Consider the following 14424-nt stretch of genomic DNA (forward strand, 5'->3'; position numbering starts at 1 on the left):
GGAGATTTTCCTATACCTCATCCACCCCTACAGAGAGGCTCTGCTAAGAAACCAAAGTCAACTTAAAAAAAAAAAAAACCCTTATGTTCTAAAACAAGCCCAGTGGATGCTCGGGAAAGATAAAACCATCCTAGGTGGGGTGTGAGTATGGCTCACTGCTTACCTGCTCTCATCTAACCACTTACCCTGCCAGGCAGCCAATCAAACATTCATTGAGCTCAGTGTCTGTGTAATAGACTCTATGCTGCAGGGACAAGGAGAAGACCCATGCCCTACAAAGCTCATGGTTCTGTAATGAGCCCAGTTACAGATGATACCAGCTCTGAGGTTCCTCAAGGGGAAGTAAAGTGGTCTTCCTTCATAAAAACAGCAGGCAATGCTCTGCTCAGAGACTTCACTAGGCAAATAAATAACATTGATTTTCCCCCTGTTGAGTTTTGAAATGAATTAAGGCTAGCATTCCATTTGTAGTAATCACATAAAACATTCCCTTAAAATAAGCCTACTAATGATAATACAGTGTGCTGCCACACTAATATTATATTATTATTATATCAAGTGTGACGTGTTTGGTGGTTTTCTTTAACATTAAACGTGCATAGGTCATATAATTCAGCAGTTCCCTACCAAGGAATTTGTACCGGCTCACAGCTTTAGAGGCATCAGTCCATAGTTGATTCATCTTGGTTCTTTGGGGCCTGTGACAAAGCAACATGTAATGGTACGGAGCAAATCCATTCATCTCATTGTGAGCCAGAGAGCAAAGCGAGGAAGGAGACAGGAGCATTCTACCATGCCCTTTAATGCTATATCCTCAGCGACCTAAAGGCTCGCTAGGCCTTCCTTCCCAAAACTTCCACCACATATGAGTAGCCCCAAGCTACTTGTGATTAAATAAGTGAACTGGGCTGACATTTACAGTAAGACATAGAGGAAGACATAGGAGTCCAGAACAAAAGTCAGGTGTGCCCAGAAAGAAAAGAGAAACGGGAGTGAGGCCACCACCTTGGCCTCAGCCTTGGTGAGCTCTAACGGCCTTTATCATCTAACTAGTGACACCTGAACATGTGGGCTAGTGCAGCCACCTAATTTCCCCAGGATCCCCTTGACTCAGAACATGAGTGGCAGCAAACTCACCAATGGGACCCGTGTTGGGATGTGTCAATCAAGCAAGGTGCTGAGGATTCCACACTAGAAGGGATGGGTTGGTGGTTGTTTGTTTGTTTGTTTTATTCAGGATCCCAACAGGAATTGCATTACATTCCTCACCCTACTCCCAATCTGCGTTCTGCTTGTGTGGTAGCAGTGCCTCACTTATTCCTGTGCGTGCTTGGCTGTGCAGTTTAGGCAGCGCACTGTATCTGGTGCTGTGAGAAACAAGTCCTGGGGCACAGTCAACCAAAGAGGAGACGGAAGATGGAGGAGGGGACTCTCAGGAGTCTGGTTATGCTCAGAGGGGAGATGCTGGATCCAGGCTGAGATGGGTGGTCCCCAAAACTTTGAGGAGTGAGACTGCTGAGATTTGAAGAAGGCAAGTCCAAGAGAGGGCACAAGACTGTCCTTCCGGGTCTTTGTGATGTAGGATATGAAGATGGTCTTAGAAAATGAGAGCTCAGGGGCCAACAACTTGTAATTTAAAATGCCCCCTTGCCTTGGTAGGTTTGTGCCATCCGTCAAGCCCTACAGTGGCCTCATTTCCCAAGTGGAGTCCATCCCAGTGACCTCAGTAACCACCAGCTCGCTAGCAGCCCCGCCGATGATAGAGCCTACCGAAATGGACTTCAGCGACTCCATCAAGTAAGGAGGCAAAACCAGTGTGGCCATGTTCCCTGCAGCATCATTTCCTCTTCACTGAACGCGCACTCTTAATACCCATCCCTCACCTGTCCATTCAGCAACACACTAGTCAACAGTTAGGTGAGTGTGCTAGGCCTACCAGCTGGCCCTCACAGTTAAAGAGCTGAGAACCATCTGTGTTCTCAGGTAGGGAACAGAGCTCTTAACCCTGGGGTATGGGGTCCTTCCTTCCTTCCCTTTGCCCCTCCACAGAGCAAAGTTCTGCCAACAGGATAGGACTCAAGGTAGAAATCATAAAATAATGTCAACATACATCCATCAAACATTGCATCCTCACAATAAAAATGCTCCGAATAGTTAGAAAATTCAGCTAGGTATGGTAGTGCATGCTTGTCATGCCAGTCTTCAGGAGCCTGAGGCAGGAGGATTATGAGTTTGAAGCCAGCTTAAACTGGACAGTGACACCCAGACTAAAACGAGATCAAACATCATGAACTTGAACGCTGAGCACTGAGGAAGTGTCCAAACTGTCTGAAGAATTGCTCATTCTTCCCAGAATGCCTTGCAAGCTGGACATGAGCCTGATGCCCCAGGAAAGGGTGGCCACTGGGAGACTGAGCAGTGTAGATGGCCTCTCTACACATTTGAAGGCAGAGGACAGATGAGCACTGCCAGCTTAGAGAAAGTGTCTCTTGAGTGATGCTCTCTACTTATTCTGGGATTTGGTAGAGGGAAAGAGAAAGATGGGTGTTGGGGGCACGTATGCCTGGGCTGGTGATGATGGCTGCCGAGTGAGTCATTCTTTCGTTTCTGTAACCTCCCCAGGACAATCCTCATAGATGACGAAGCTGGACCTGAGGAAAGAGAACTGAAAAAGCCCACAGCATCCACCGTGGTCTCAGAAGTATGATTCCTTTGCTCCTGGGTGGGGTTAACAAGTGAAAGATCCTTCCCAAAGCCCAGAGGAACCATGAGCAGGATGCCATGTGCAACGCTGGGGTGGAACTGGCATGAGGCCGGGTAGCTTGGACCGGGTCACTTCTCCCCAGTGAGAGCCCAGGATCCCTCAGGACACAAGTTTCCAAAAAGTGAAAAATTGGTGATCCTTAGGCCTCGGTGGTCATGCGTTCTCCCCACTCTCTGCATAGGGGCTGCTAATGGGAAAGTATCTTTCTCGGGAATAATGTAGCATATGCAAAAGGCAAGTTTAACGCCTTGGGCTCGGGAAGTGGCGCAGTGGCTAAAGTACCTGTTATGTAAGCATGCGGACTTGAGTTTAAATCTCCAGCTCCCATGCAAAGGCCAGTTTCTGTGTCATGCATCAGGGACCCAGCACTGGTTGGACAGGTGTGGAGACAGGTAGAACCCTACAGTCTAGCCGAATTGCTGAGCCCCAGGATCAATGAGACACTCTGCCTCAAAAGATAGTGATCAAGATGTAAACACACATGTTTAGCCTCCACATACATGTACACAGGTACCTTCTCTCACATGTATGCACAATAAGCCTCTATGCACACATACCCCCCCCACATATGTAGAATGCATACCCTTAAATACTTCTACTAGAATGATAGACTACAAAAACCACTGGAGACACAAAGTTCTTCACTAGAAAGATATTTTTTATTGCATCTTAGAAATAGCAAAGAAGAAAAAATTTCAAAACCCAAAATGAATTATTTTGTGTCCCAGCTAAGACAGAGTCATGACAAAAAAAATTATGCATGACCAGAGATTTTCATATATACAGACAGGGGGCAAATTGGTGTACCCTCTATGACATGTAACTTGGCAGGTTTGTTAATATTTAAAATGCAAACTTTCTCTTCTAAATTATTCTCCAGATATGCCTCTGTGTTTATAGGAAGATATAACTAGCCTTGTACATCACAGTTTTGTTTATAAGAGCAAGTAAGAGCAAGAACATTTTGGAAACAATAATTCTGCCAACAGGAGATTAACTGAATAAGCCAAATTGCATCTGCACAAGGCAATGCTACGGAATTCTATTATACAAAGCAAATAGGTTCTCTACCAGTTTGGTATAATGTCTAAAGTATTAAGTAAGAAGTGCTAGGTGAAAAAAGGGCACATAGAGTGCTACCATTTGTGTCAAGGCAGAAGTATATAAAAACAACAATAGTTACTTTGTAATATTTTATATGTAGGGGTTTTGCCTGGGTGTGTATATATGTGCATTGTGTGTATGCAGTGCCCAGAGAGGCCATAGGGGGCCATCAGGTCTTCTAGAATTGAACAGATGGTTCAGCGGTCAGGCAGGTATTGGGAATAGAACCCAGATCCCTGCGAGAGCATCCACTGAGTGATCTCTCCAGCCCCAACAACTAGCACTTATTGAGCACCTAATACACTTTCCATAATTGTAAACATTTGTCTCTGGTGGTGGGAACCATTATCCTTTCCCATGTCAGCGAGGGGATGTGTGTGTCAAGCACTCTGACTGTCAGACTTAGTGCTCTCTATGCCTCTTAAATGGCAGCATAGATATATTTGCTTCCGCATAGAATATCTAAGAAGTGCAAGGGTCAGGAGGGCAGAGCATATTCTTTTCCTGTTCTGTTCGCCATTTTAGCAGCAATACCGAGAACTAGTTCATAGTAGGAAGTCTGTACTTACTAGTCAAATAAAGACTGGACAGCCAGTTCAGAACACTTACTGCTCTTCCAGAGGACATACCCAGCACCCACATCAGGAAGTGCACAACCACCTGGAGTCAGCTTCAGAGCATCTGGCATCGTTTTCCAGCCTCCATGGACACCTCCACTCACATGCACTTACCCACTCTCAAATATTTTTAAAATATTTAAAAAGTATTTTAAAATAAATTCTTTTTTATTAATTATTTTTTAGTTTTCACATATACATTTATATTATTACACATATATACAATAAACTACCTATAGCAAGAAGAACCATGACACAATCAGGAATTATATAAATGCTACATTCTTAGTGTTTTTGGCTATTTGTATTTGACAGCCTTGAAGAAAACATCTTTCTTATCTTAGTGCATCTAAAATTCTGAATGTAAATCAATATCTATCATATCTCATCGTTCTCAACTTAAAACATCTATCTAGACCTAAAATCATCTTAACCTCTAAACAACTAAGCTTAATTATTGTGAACTAAACTATCTGGTCTTCAACTCCATCTGAGACTTGAGAAGGGATAAAATTGATTACCTGAGTATACCAGGAGTGCAGGTTAATAGCTCTCCAAAGGTGAAGATGACAGAGACAGTTTGCTACCTGAATAGTCACCCAAAATCCTCTATAACGTTGGAGCATCATCTTTAGCCTTCTGGCCCAATATATCTGACAGACATGTTTGTGAGGCAGGAACTATTGAGGACTTGCTTACCCAGAGTTTGGCCATTGACTTTGCCTGCATCCAAGCTTGCCCTTTTTAAGGCAGAATTCTGTTTGTGGTAGAAACAAGGACATTTTTCCCAGTGGCTTTTTTGCCACATTTGAAGCCATCTCCATAAGGAGGCTCTTTGATGCTCTTTGAGGTAGGCTGGGTGTTGCCAGGAGTTAACCTGTCTCCTTGTCAGTGAATCTTTAAAATAATTTAAAAAACATTTTTAAATGCCATATTCTGTATGTTTGAAGACCTTATCTAACTATTTTACTTTGTCTTTCTATAGAATATATCTATCTGTTGCACCTAAGATATATATTCTTGTGATAAAAATAGAATAGTAATTGATGTGACCATGATTTGATCAACTAACAATTAACTTGTATATTTTATTTATCCTAACACAGCTGCAATAGCATTTCAAAGTATTGGAAATAAACCTTGTATTATACTTGAGTTATATGGGTACAATACCTTATAGTAGAGTAGAAATGTGTGTGTGTGTGTGTGTGTGTGTGTGTGTGTGTGTGTGTGTAGAATAATCTTACATTTGAAGACTATACCACTGTATCTAAAATTAAACTTATTTTATATCTATATACAAAATTCTATACCAGCGAATTAAAAATAACCTTGTGAATGACAATTGAGGCACTAAGTTGAGGAGTAGATTCACTAATCTACTTTCTGTTCTATCTTCCCTATATATCTCTATTCCCCCTTCTTTCTTTTCAACCCCTATCTCCAAACCTAAGAATGTAAGATAAAGGAAAAGATAGACATGCCTGAGTCCAACCTTGTTTTCTCTCTAAGATCAATAATAACTTGTAACCAACTCTCATTGAAAATAACCATCTGTAGCCCAAGAAAGCAACCAAAAGCCTACCCAACCCCCCTTAAAGGAAATGGGGCATCATTCTCTTAAGGTTTCTTCCAGCTGATTTGGGATGAACAATACCTTTGTAGGGGCCCAAATAAAATTGGGGAATTGATTAAACAAGCTAGGAATAGCATTTGTGGTCCAGTTTCTAAATGTTGAGAAATTCTAGGCTTAGTCAGAGTCCTGTGTGGGAGTCTGAAATGCTGGACCAATTGCGATTGGAAGCTTTCTTAGAAGGTGTCCTGGGAGTTTATAATAAATTTTCAAAAACCAGTAAAATGAAGAAAATAATTAAGTGGAATCTATCAAAAACAAACAAACAGTGGTTATCTAAGAGACAACTGAAGTGTAAGGAATATTGGTGGGAGTATTACTTTTTAACCATATGTTTTTAATATTTTAAATTTGTGTGTGAATGTGTATCAACTTCTTTTAGTATTTTAACTAATGCTTATGAAGACTTCTATCACATGAGGTGTAGACAGATATATATACACAGGACAGGCATGCATATACATACATGTGTACTATAATCTACTCATTGTAATTTCTTTCCTTAGATCCTTCTCTGCTTTAAAAAAAATTATTTATTTATTTATGTGTTCTGTGTGCATACATGGTGCATTCCAGAAGAGGGCATCAGATCCCAGTATAGATGGTTGTGAGCCACCAAGTGGTTGCTGGGACTTGAACTCAGGACCTCTGGAAGACCAGCCAGTGGAACAGCCTCTGGAAGAACCGCTGAGCCATCTCTCCCTGTCTTTTTAATTTCATATATTTGTCTTCTGAATATTCATTGATTTCCATCTTCAGAGACACTTGTCATGGAAAATTCATACAACACTGAAAAATCAAAACTCCTCTGAATCCCATTCATTCATAAGAAAATACTGCTGACGTTTTTAGCGGTCCCCCAGATATCTGCTTTGCACATGCAAACCTCAGGATGAGCTTACCCCCACTCATGCCTTCAGAGTGTGGCTCACATGAGGCCCATGTCATTTCCCATGAGTGGAACCACCTTTTCTCTCAAGAACATGTTGCACATATTGTTCCTGGTCCACAAATACACATTATGGATAGAGAAGTGCTATGCACACTTTATTTAAAGCATGCTATTTCTAGTGGGCAGTCAGCTTGTTTTCAGAGCTCCCCGGTTAAAGTGACTCTACTGTAAATACCCATATATGTACATTTGGGGCATTGTCCAATTGTTGTGGTGGGGGAAATGTCCAGTTTCTTTTTGTTGTTGTTGTTTCTTATTTTATTTTATCTTATTTTTATTAATTTATTCAGGTTACAACTCAATTGTTATCCCATCACTTGTATCCTCCCACTCCTCCCTCACTCCCGCTTTCACCCTATTCCCCTCCCCTAGGTCTATGACCGAAGGGAACATCCTCCCCCACTATATGGTCATAGGCTATCAAGTCTCATCTTGGTGGCCTGCTTATTATTCTTTCTCTGAGTGCCACCAGGCCTTCCCACCAAGGGGAGGTGGTCATATATGGAGCGGCAGGGTTCATGTCAAAGTTAGAAGAAAAAGTGGGGAAGAGCCTGGAACACACTGGCACAGGAGACAACTTCCTGAACAGTTTCTTTAAATGTATTTTCAATTACATATTCTTGTGTTGAGGATGGGGTGGGGTATATGCACTTGAGTACAGTGCCTATGGTGGCCGGAAGAGAAAGCCGATCCTCTGGAGCTGGAGCTGCAGGTGCCTATGAGCCGCTTGCTGTGGATACTGGGAACTAAGCTGGGGTCCTCTGCAATAGCAGTGCCTGCTCTTAGCCACTGAGCCATCTCTCCATCCCCCAGCCCCGTTCTTATCATATTTGCCATATTTCCTTTTGCTCGAAGGGAAGGAGAGGTGTGCATTGATGATGCGCTGTCGCACATGCTTGCTTTTCCTCCCGCTCTCATTTTCAGGCAATCAAATACAGCTCCGCAGGAACAGAAAGGAGCCAGAGCCAGATGGAGTACCCAGAATCCCTGTGGATCTTCGAACAAGAGGAGATGCTCTCCATTGGGATAGAAGAAGTGAGTGATACCCCCGAGGTCCTTAGTCGCCCAGCACGGATGCTTCCCAGCACCTGCTGCTTATTGCAAACTAACATCTACCTAGCAGAGCATTTCCACTGTTACTTTCATGCGTGTTCCAGAGCCCAAAGTCAGGGATGCGTCTGCCCACTGGCAAGATTTAACTCACCCACTGCAGACCCATCACCCCGACAGCTCTTCCCATGCGGGATGGCTTCTCTCCACAGGTGTTTGACATTCTGCCCCTCTACGGAGTCCTGCAGCCATACAGCAGCCAGCAGATATCTTTTACCTTCTACGGCCACTGTGACATCATCGCACGGGCCAAAGCTCTGTGTGAGGTGGAAGGAGGGCCCACCTATGAGATAGTGCTGAAGGGGGAGGCCTCCCTGGTCAACTACTCCTTTGACACTAAGAACATTAACTATGGATTACAGGTACTGCTGACGTCAGGCGGGGGGCTTTTCTGGGTTCACCAGGTTGGCTGTAAACATGGACTGCAGTCCTTGCCCTTGAATCCCCTCCGGTCTGGTCACTCACGCCCTTCATCCGTAATCAGCTTCCTTGCCCTTGCTTGCTCTTCTCGCTGTTTCTTCCAGTTAAGCGTCAGAAGATGCTCACTTTTTCAGTCCAGAAGCTGCTGTGACTCTTCTGTTTCTCCCCCTCAGTGCCTTTTCTCTCACACACATACACCCTCCACTTAAACAGTCTCCAAGGCTCTTCGGCTGCCCCTCTCTCTCCTGCACACCCCACATACCTGCAGCATCTGGGGTTTCCAAGTTCCCTACCCGAGTCCCATTCAGGGTCACCCGAATCACTACAGGGCTTCATCAAGCCATACATCAAGCCATACCTAAGTTTTTGTTTTGATGTTGTTTTTGATTTTTTTTTTTTTTTTTAAGACAAGGGGCTAGTGCAGCCTAGACTTAACCTCAAACTCACTGCATAGCCAAGGGAGGCCCTCAAATCCCTGGTCTTCCATATACCTGTCCCAAGCGCAAAATGACCCCTGGCTGCCATGCCTAAATATTACAGCAGTCTGCTCCCAAGGTAGTGCAAAAGAGACTCAGGGTCCAATCCAGTGGGCCCAGCATTTGGCCGGTGTCTCGCTTTTCAAAACCAAGCTCCCTGGCATATGACACCAGTCCCGCTGGTCTGCAGACACACAGCAAGCAAGGGATCATGTCACTGCTAGCCTCATGTAGACACCATTGTCAGACACATTTTCCTGGAAGTGTGTCTTCATTCCCCCATCCCTGGGCAGTTCACCCCAGCAGCACAGGATTGAGGAAAGAGCAGTTTGTTATCATGTCTGGATTCCCACTGTTACCTTAAGAGCATCACCTCACTCCTCCAAGCGTCAGCATCTCTCTTCGACAGACTGGGCAGGGGCAGCAATGCCTAGCCCACCAGTCCGGTGGCTTTGCTCTGGTCACAGCAGACATTTAGTCATCATGAGCTTCCTTCTCTGTCATCCATCAGGTCACTTACTGAGGATGTCCTGAGCATTTTTTTTCTTTTTCATCCTAGAGTCTTTTTTAATAATGGTTTTGCTCTTAGAGAATTTCAACCAGTGTATTTTGATCATATTTGCCTCCTCACTCAAGTCCTCTCAGCTCCTACCCACCTCGGCCTAGCTCTCACTTGCTTTCTCGCTCCCTCCCCATTAAACCCTGCTTGAACTGGCTGACTTTTCCAGCATGTGCACTCTGCCCTGGAGTGTGATCAGTATACCAGGTGTCACAGCATGAAAGAGAACTGTCGTTCTCCCAGCAGCAAACAAATATGAACAGCTCCTCAGCTGGGGCATGGAATGTAGACCGTGGAACCCCCTCCCCCCCCACGCACACACGCCCACCCCACACAGACGCATACAATGCAGCTGCCCTGTTGTGTCTGGAAAACACTGTTTCCTTGAAGTTACCCATCACATCTGCCTCTTACAACCCTTCCGCCCCGTCTTCCGCATAGATCCCTGAGCCTTGAGAGGAGGGGTGTGATGTAGACATTCTCCTTGGTGGTTTTGTTTTAGGTTTGGATTTTTTTTTTTTTTTTTTTGAGACAGAGTCTCTCTGTGTACCCCTGGAACTCATTATGTAGACCAGGCTGGCCTCAAACTCATGGAGCCCTACTTGCCTCTGCTGCCTGATTACTGAGGTTAAAGGCGTGAGCCACCTTGCCCAGCTGTTAAGCCCTTCTCTTAACTGATGCTCCCTACACATCTGACGGTAATCCCCCCTGCCCCCCCCTGCCCCCCCACCCGTTATCAGCTATCTATTTAGTTGTGGCCAAGCTGGTTTACCCACTGCCTCTAATGCACCCCAGCCCTTTCTACCTGCACATTTTCTCCTACACTGTTCTCCTCACATTCCACTCTGCCACTGTTCATCCTGTCAGTCATACATAGCTCAGCTCCTTTCCAAAAGCTTGCTTTGTCCTTACCTTTGCCTGGCATTCACCTCAGCCACAATACCCTCTCTAACTGGGGTAGGGGCAGCAGCCAGCTAATCCTCTGTGTGCTTCCTTCCGCTTAGATGCTGTGTTGTATACCCAGAGACTGTACTTCTTAGCCATTTTTACTGCATTTGATTCCTGTTATATTGCTACAGCCTGTAGAAGTTATGGAATTGCATGTGTGCAGTTATGTGTGTAGACTGAAGGCCGCACCTCCACTCAGACTCATCCAACACTGGCTGCTGAGATCTTCTCTGCTGTGTTACCCAACTAGAATTTGCCTTTCTTCTTTACCTCCAGGGTCCTCTGATAAACTGGTTTCAGTTAGTCTCTTCGGCTATGCCACCCTAACTGTACCCTATCCTATCTCAGACAGCTAGTTTTGCCCGGGTTTTACATAGGAACCCCCAAGGTAGGCCTCAGTTTGGGGATGCTAAACCTACTACATGAGCTGGTGAATTATACTAGCAAATCTCAACTGGCATGTTGTGCCTATGGCTCCTTATGTAAATGGGAAAATTCATTCTAGAACATTCTAAATTTAAATCATGTGCTTTAATAGGATAAAATCAGAAGCAAATCCTCTTATTTCAGAGAACTTATTTCAAGATTCTTTGGTACTTATTTTAGAAAACTTACTTCAAGATTCTCCACGGAGCCTCCTGCCCCTGCAAGTCCCTTTATGGTGCTAATATGTGGGTTGATGAACACCTTATAGAAGGCAGGAGGATGTGTCTGGGGGGTGGGGGATGGAGCACATTTGTTGATTCCTTTGTCAGGGTGATAGGAGAATCCCATGGACAGACAACAGCCCTTCTTCCCACTCTCTCTCTCCAGCTGTTTGACCATGCCACAGAACGCGAAATCACACTGAAAAACATCGGGAAAGTTGGCTTTGAGTTCCAGGTCCTGACGGACTACCAGTCTTCGCCCAGGAACCTTCTCCCTGGAGTACCGCTTATCCTGCCTCTGTCGGTGAGTCAGAACGGAGAGGGCTCACACCAAGCCGTAAGCAGGGCAGGGGAGCATCACTGCCTGTGCCTTGCTTTTCAGTTAAAACTAAAAACTTGGGAGTCAGATGTGGTGGCACATACCTGTAATCCCAGGATTCAGGAGGAGAGTGAGACAGGAGGTTCAGGGAAACTTGAGTCTTGGCTATCTATCGAGTTTGAGGCCATTCTGAGCCTACGTTGATAGATGGATTGATGGGTGGGTGGGTAGACTGGTAAACAGACAGATAGACTTAAGAACTCTCATTCATTAAACAAACATTTACCAAGTACCTATTTCCAGGTACAATAGGCACATGATGAACCAGTTAGATGCAACTGATGACTTTTTCCCCATGATGATAAATTTACTCTGAGTCAGGTGTGGTGGTACACCTTTCAAATCCCAGCACACTGGAGGCAGAGGCAGGAGGGTCTTTGTGAGTTTGAGGCCAGCCTGCTCTTCAGAGCAAATTTCAGGACAGCCATGGCTACACAACGAGACCCTGTCTTGGGAAAACAAAAGAAAACAGTCCAGAAATCAGGCTGAGGAGATGACTCAGTGGTTAAGAGCACTTGCTGCTCTTGCAGAGGACTGCCACCCACATGGCAGCTCATAGCTGTCCATAGCTCCAGTTCCAGGGGATCTGATGCCTTATTTTGGCTTCCACAGGCACCAGTCATGTGCACGGTGCACAGACATACATGCTAGCAAAACACTCCCTCACATAATGGAGAAAATATTTTTAAAATGTGGGCATTGTATTCATATGTGTAGCTACTTCCACAATTTCACAATGTTCACTCTTCTCTAAGTGACCTAGAATTATATATTTCTTTTCATTTACAAAGTACTATACTTTAACATCTTATTATATTTATTTATTTTGGGAGGAGCCCAGTGCACCTGTGGGGGTAGAAGGGCAACGTTTAGACTCAGTGCTTTTCTTCCACCACGTAGATCCAGAAGATCCAACCTCAGGTTTGGTAAGCATCTCTGTCCAATGAGTCAGAGATCAACTGGTCCTCTCAGCCCCTACTTAGCAGATCAGTTGTTGTATTTAGGAGCCTAAAATGACTTTTTAACACTGCTGAACACAAGAGCAATCTTGTTTCTGAGACTATGGGGTGCAAGTGATCATGAAGCTAACCAGATAATTGCAGTATTCAAATCTTCCTATTCTGTTGTTTGTTTGCTTGCTTTTCTTAAGACTAAGTGGTATACAGAAAGGGTTTGCACTCCTCCGCCTTTACTTTGAACCCACTTTACTTGGTCTCAAGACTGCAGTTCCTGGGTGTCTTGCCTCATGCCATTTGTCATAGTCTGTTTTGTCTCGATTTAGGTTGCTCACTCATAAAACGGGTGTCATTAAGTTTTATTCTTTTGCTTTTGTCTTTCATTGGTATAGTTGAGATTTGTGGTATTCCTTCCTTCCTTGCATTTTCTCTATAAAGGCTTTCTAAATGTTTTTTCTACCTTTTTCTAATGACTACATTTTCTTTTTTTCCTTAAGTTTCCCTTTGTTAGCATTTGAGTTTACATGATTCCTGTTTGTGTGAACTGACGCAAGTCTGTGGAGACAAATTTGGCAGTATCTACTAAAATTAGTCTTCGGTCAAATTTCTCAATCCAGTTATCGTAAATACATGTCCCCACATTTGCAAAATGAAATGTGAATAAGGCTGTTTTCTTCATAAACTGTAGTGGCAGTATCAAAAAAAGAGAAACAAACTGTATTGAGGTGTTAAAACCGCAGAAAAATATACGGCAGTTAAAAAGAATAATTAATCTTCATTGTCTACTTGATTGGCTTTATAATCACTATGGAAACAAACCTGTCTTGTGTGTCTGTAGAGGTGTCTTCAAAATGGTTTAATTAAGGAGCTGCAATGTGGGGGATCAGAGGCTGCCCCACACCATGACAGACTATGTATCTTCTAAAAAACCTTCCTTCCATCCTTCTGTCCCTCTGCCCTCTATCCCTCCCTTTCTTCTCCCCTCACATCTCATTGCTTTTTGGGAGGGGCAGGTATGTTGTTGCAGAAATGAGAAGAGTAGCTAAGGCAGGAGCGTAGTGCCCTGTGGGACTCCCTGGTGGGCATCCTCTCAGGTGTTCCTGGCTCACATGCTTCCTCTCTTTGCTGATTTCACTTTGTGCTTTTTGGTTGTAATACATCATAGTCCTGATGTCCAAAAAGTCTTCCTGGAGAAGGTGCATGCGGCATTTTAATAAGTGAAAACAGTCACTTCAGTTGACAAACCATACCTCCCACCCCCACCCCCAAACACACATGCCAACTAAGAGTCAGCCTTGCAAGAGGCTTTTCCTAAGATCCAGGGCCTTGACGCTGCTATGCTGGCCCTCAGACTTCTCTTTATGTCTGAATGGGATTTTTCTCTGTATGTTTTTCCTTCCCTGTTATGAAGCCAAATTCTTATCATGAAAACAAATCTTTTCAGAATGCAGAACTGTCCACGCATATTTAGTGTATAACAAAATAGAGGCATTTCCCCAGCAGGGCTGCATGAGAACCGTTTTATTGGGAAAATACATTGCTAAGCTCTATGGAGCTGGAAGCTGAGACTCCCTTATCCCAGAACACTGAGCACAGGAAGCATGGCTCTGCAGGAAAACAGGATTTTGTGGACTGCCCAGGGGAGGAATGAGAAAAAGAGAGTTTAAAAGGTGTGAGGATATACCACCCCGCTCCCGACAGAAGCATGGCAGCCTTTGCAGCTGGACTAGGCCTTGTGGACACACACACACACACACACACACACACACACACACACACACACTCACTCATGAGGGTGAGAGTCTTAGGAAATTCAGTCCTGAGTATCACTAGCATATTGAAATAGCATAGAAGGAAGC

The 14424-nt window shown here is 44.3% G+C and overlaps 1 protein-coding gene across 1 annotated transcript in view; it reads left to right on the plus strand.

Annotated features, from left to right (window-relative positions):
• Hydin (HYDIN axonemal central pair apparatus protein) overlaps nt 1–14424 on the plus strand; it is a 306967-nt gene that overhangs the window by 170425 nt on the left and 122118 nt on the right. The window contains exons 23-27 of the mRNA XM_051168753.1: nt 1660–1797; nt 2623–2701; nt 7995–8105; nt 8333–8542; nt 11397–11534. Of these exons, the coding sequence (XP_051024710.1) occupies nt 1660–1797; nt 2623–2701; nt 7995–8105; nt 8333–8542; nt 11397–11534 (676 nt within the window). The remainder of the gene's footprint in view (nt 1–1659; nt 1798–2622; nt 2702–7994; nt 8106–8332; nt 8543–11396; nt 11535–14424) is intronic.

Source organism: Acomys russatus, chromosome 26 (genome assembly GCF_903995435.1).
Source record: "Acomys russatus chromosome 26, mAcoRus1.1, whole genome shotgun sequence".
NCBI classification, from domain to species: domain Eukaryota; kingdom Metazoa; phylum Chordata; class Mammalia; order Rodentia; family Muridae; genus Acomys; species Acomys russatus.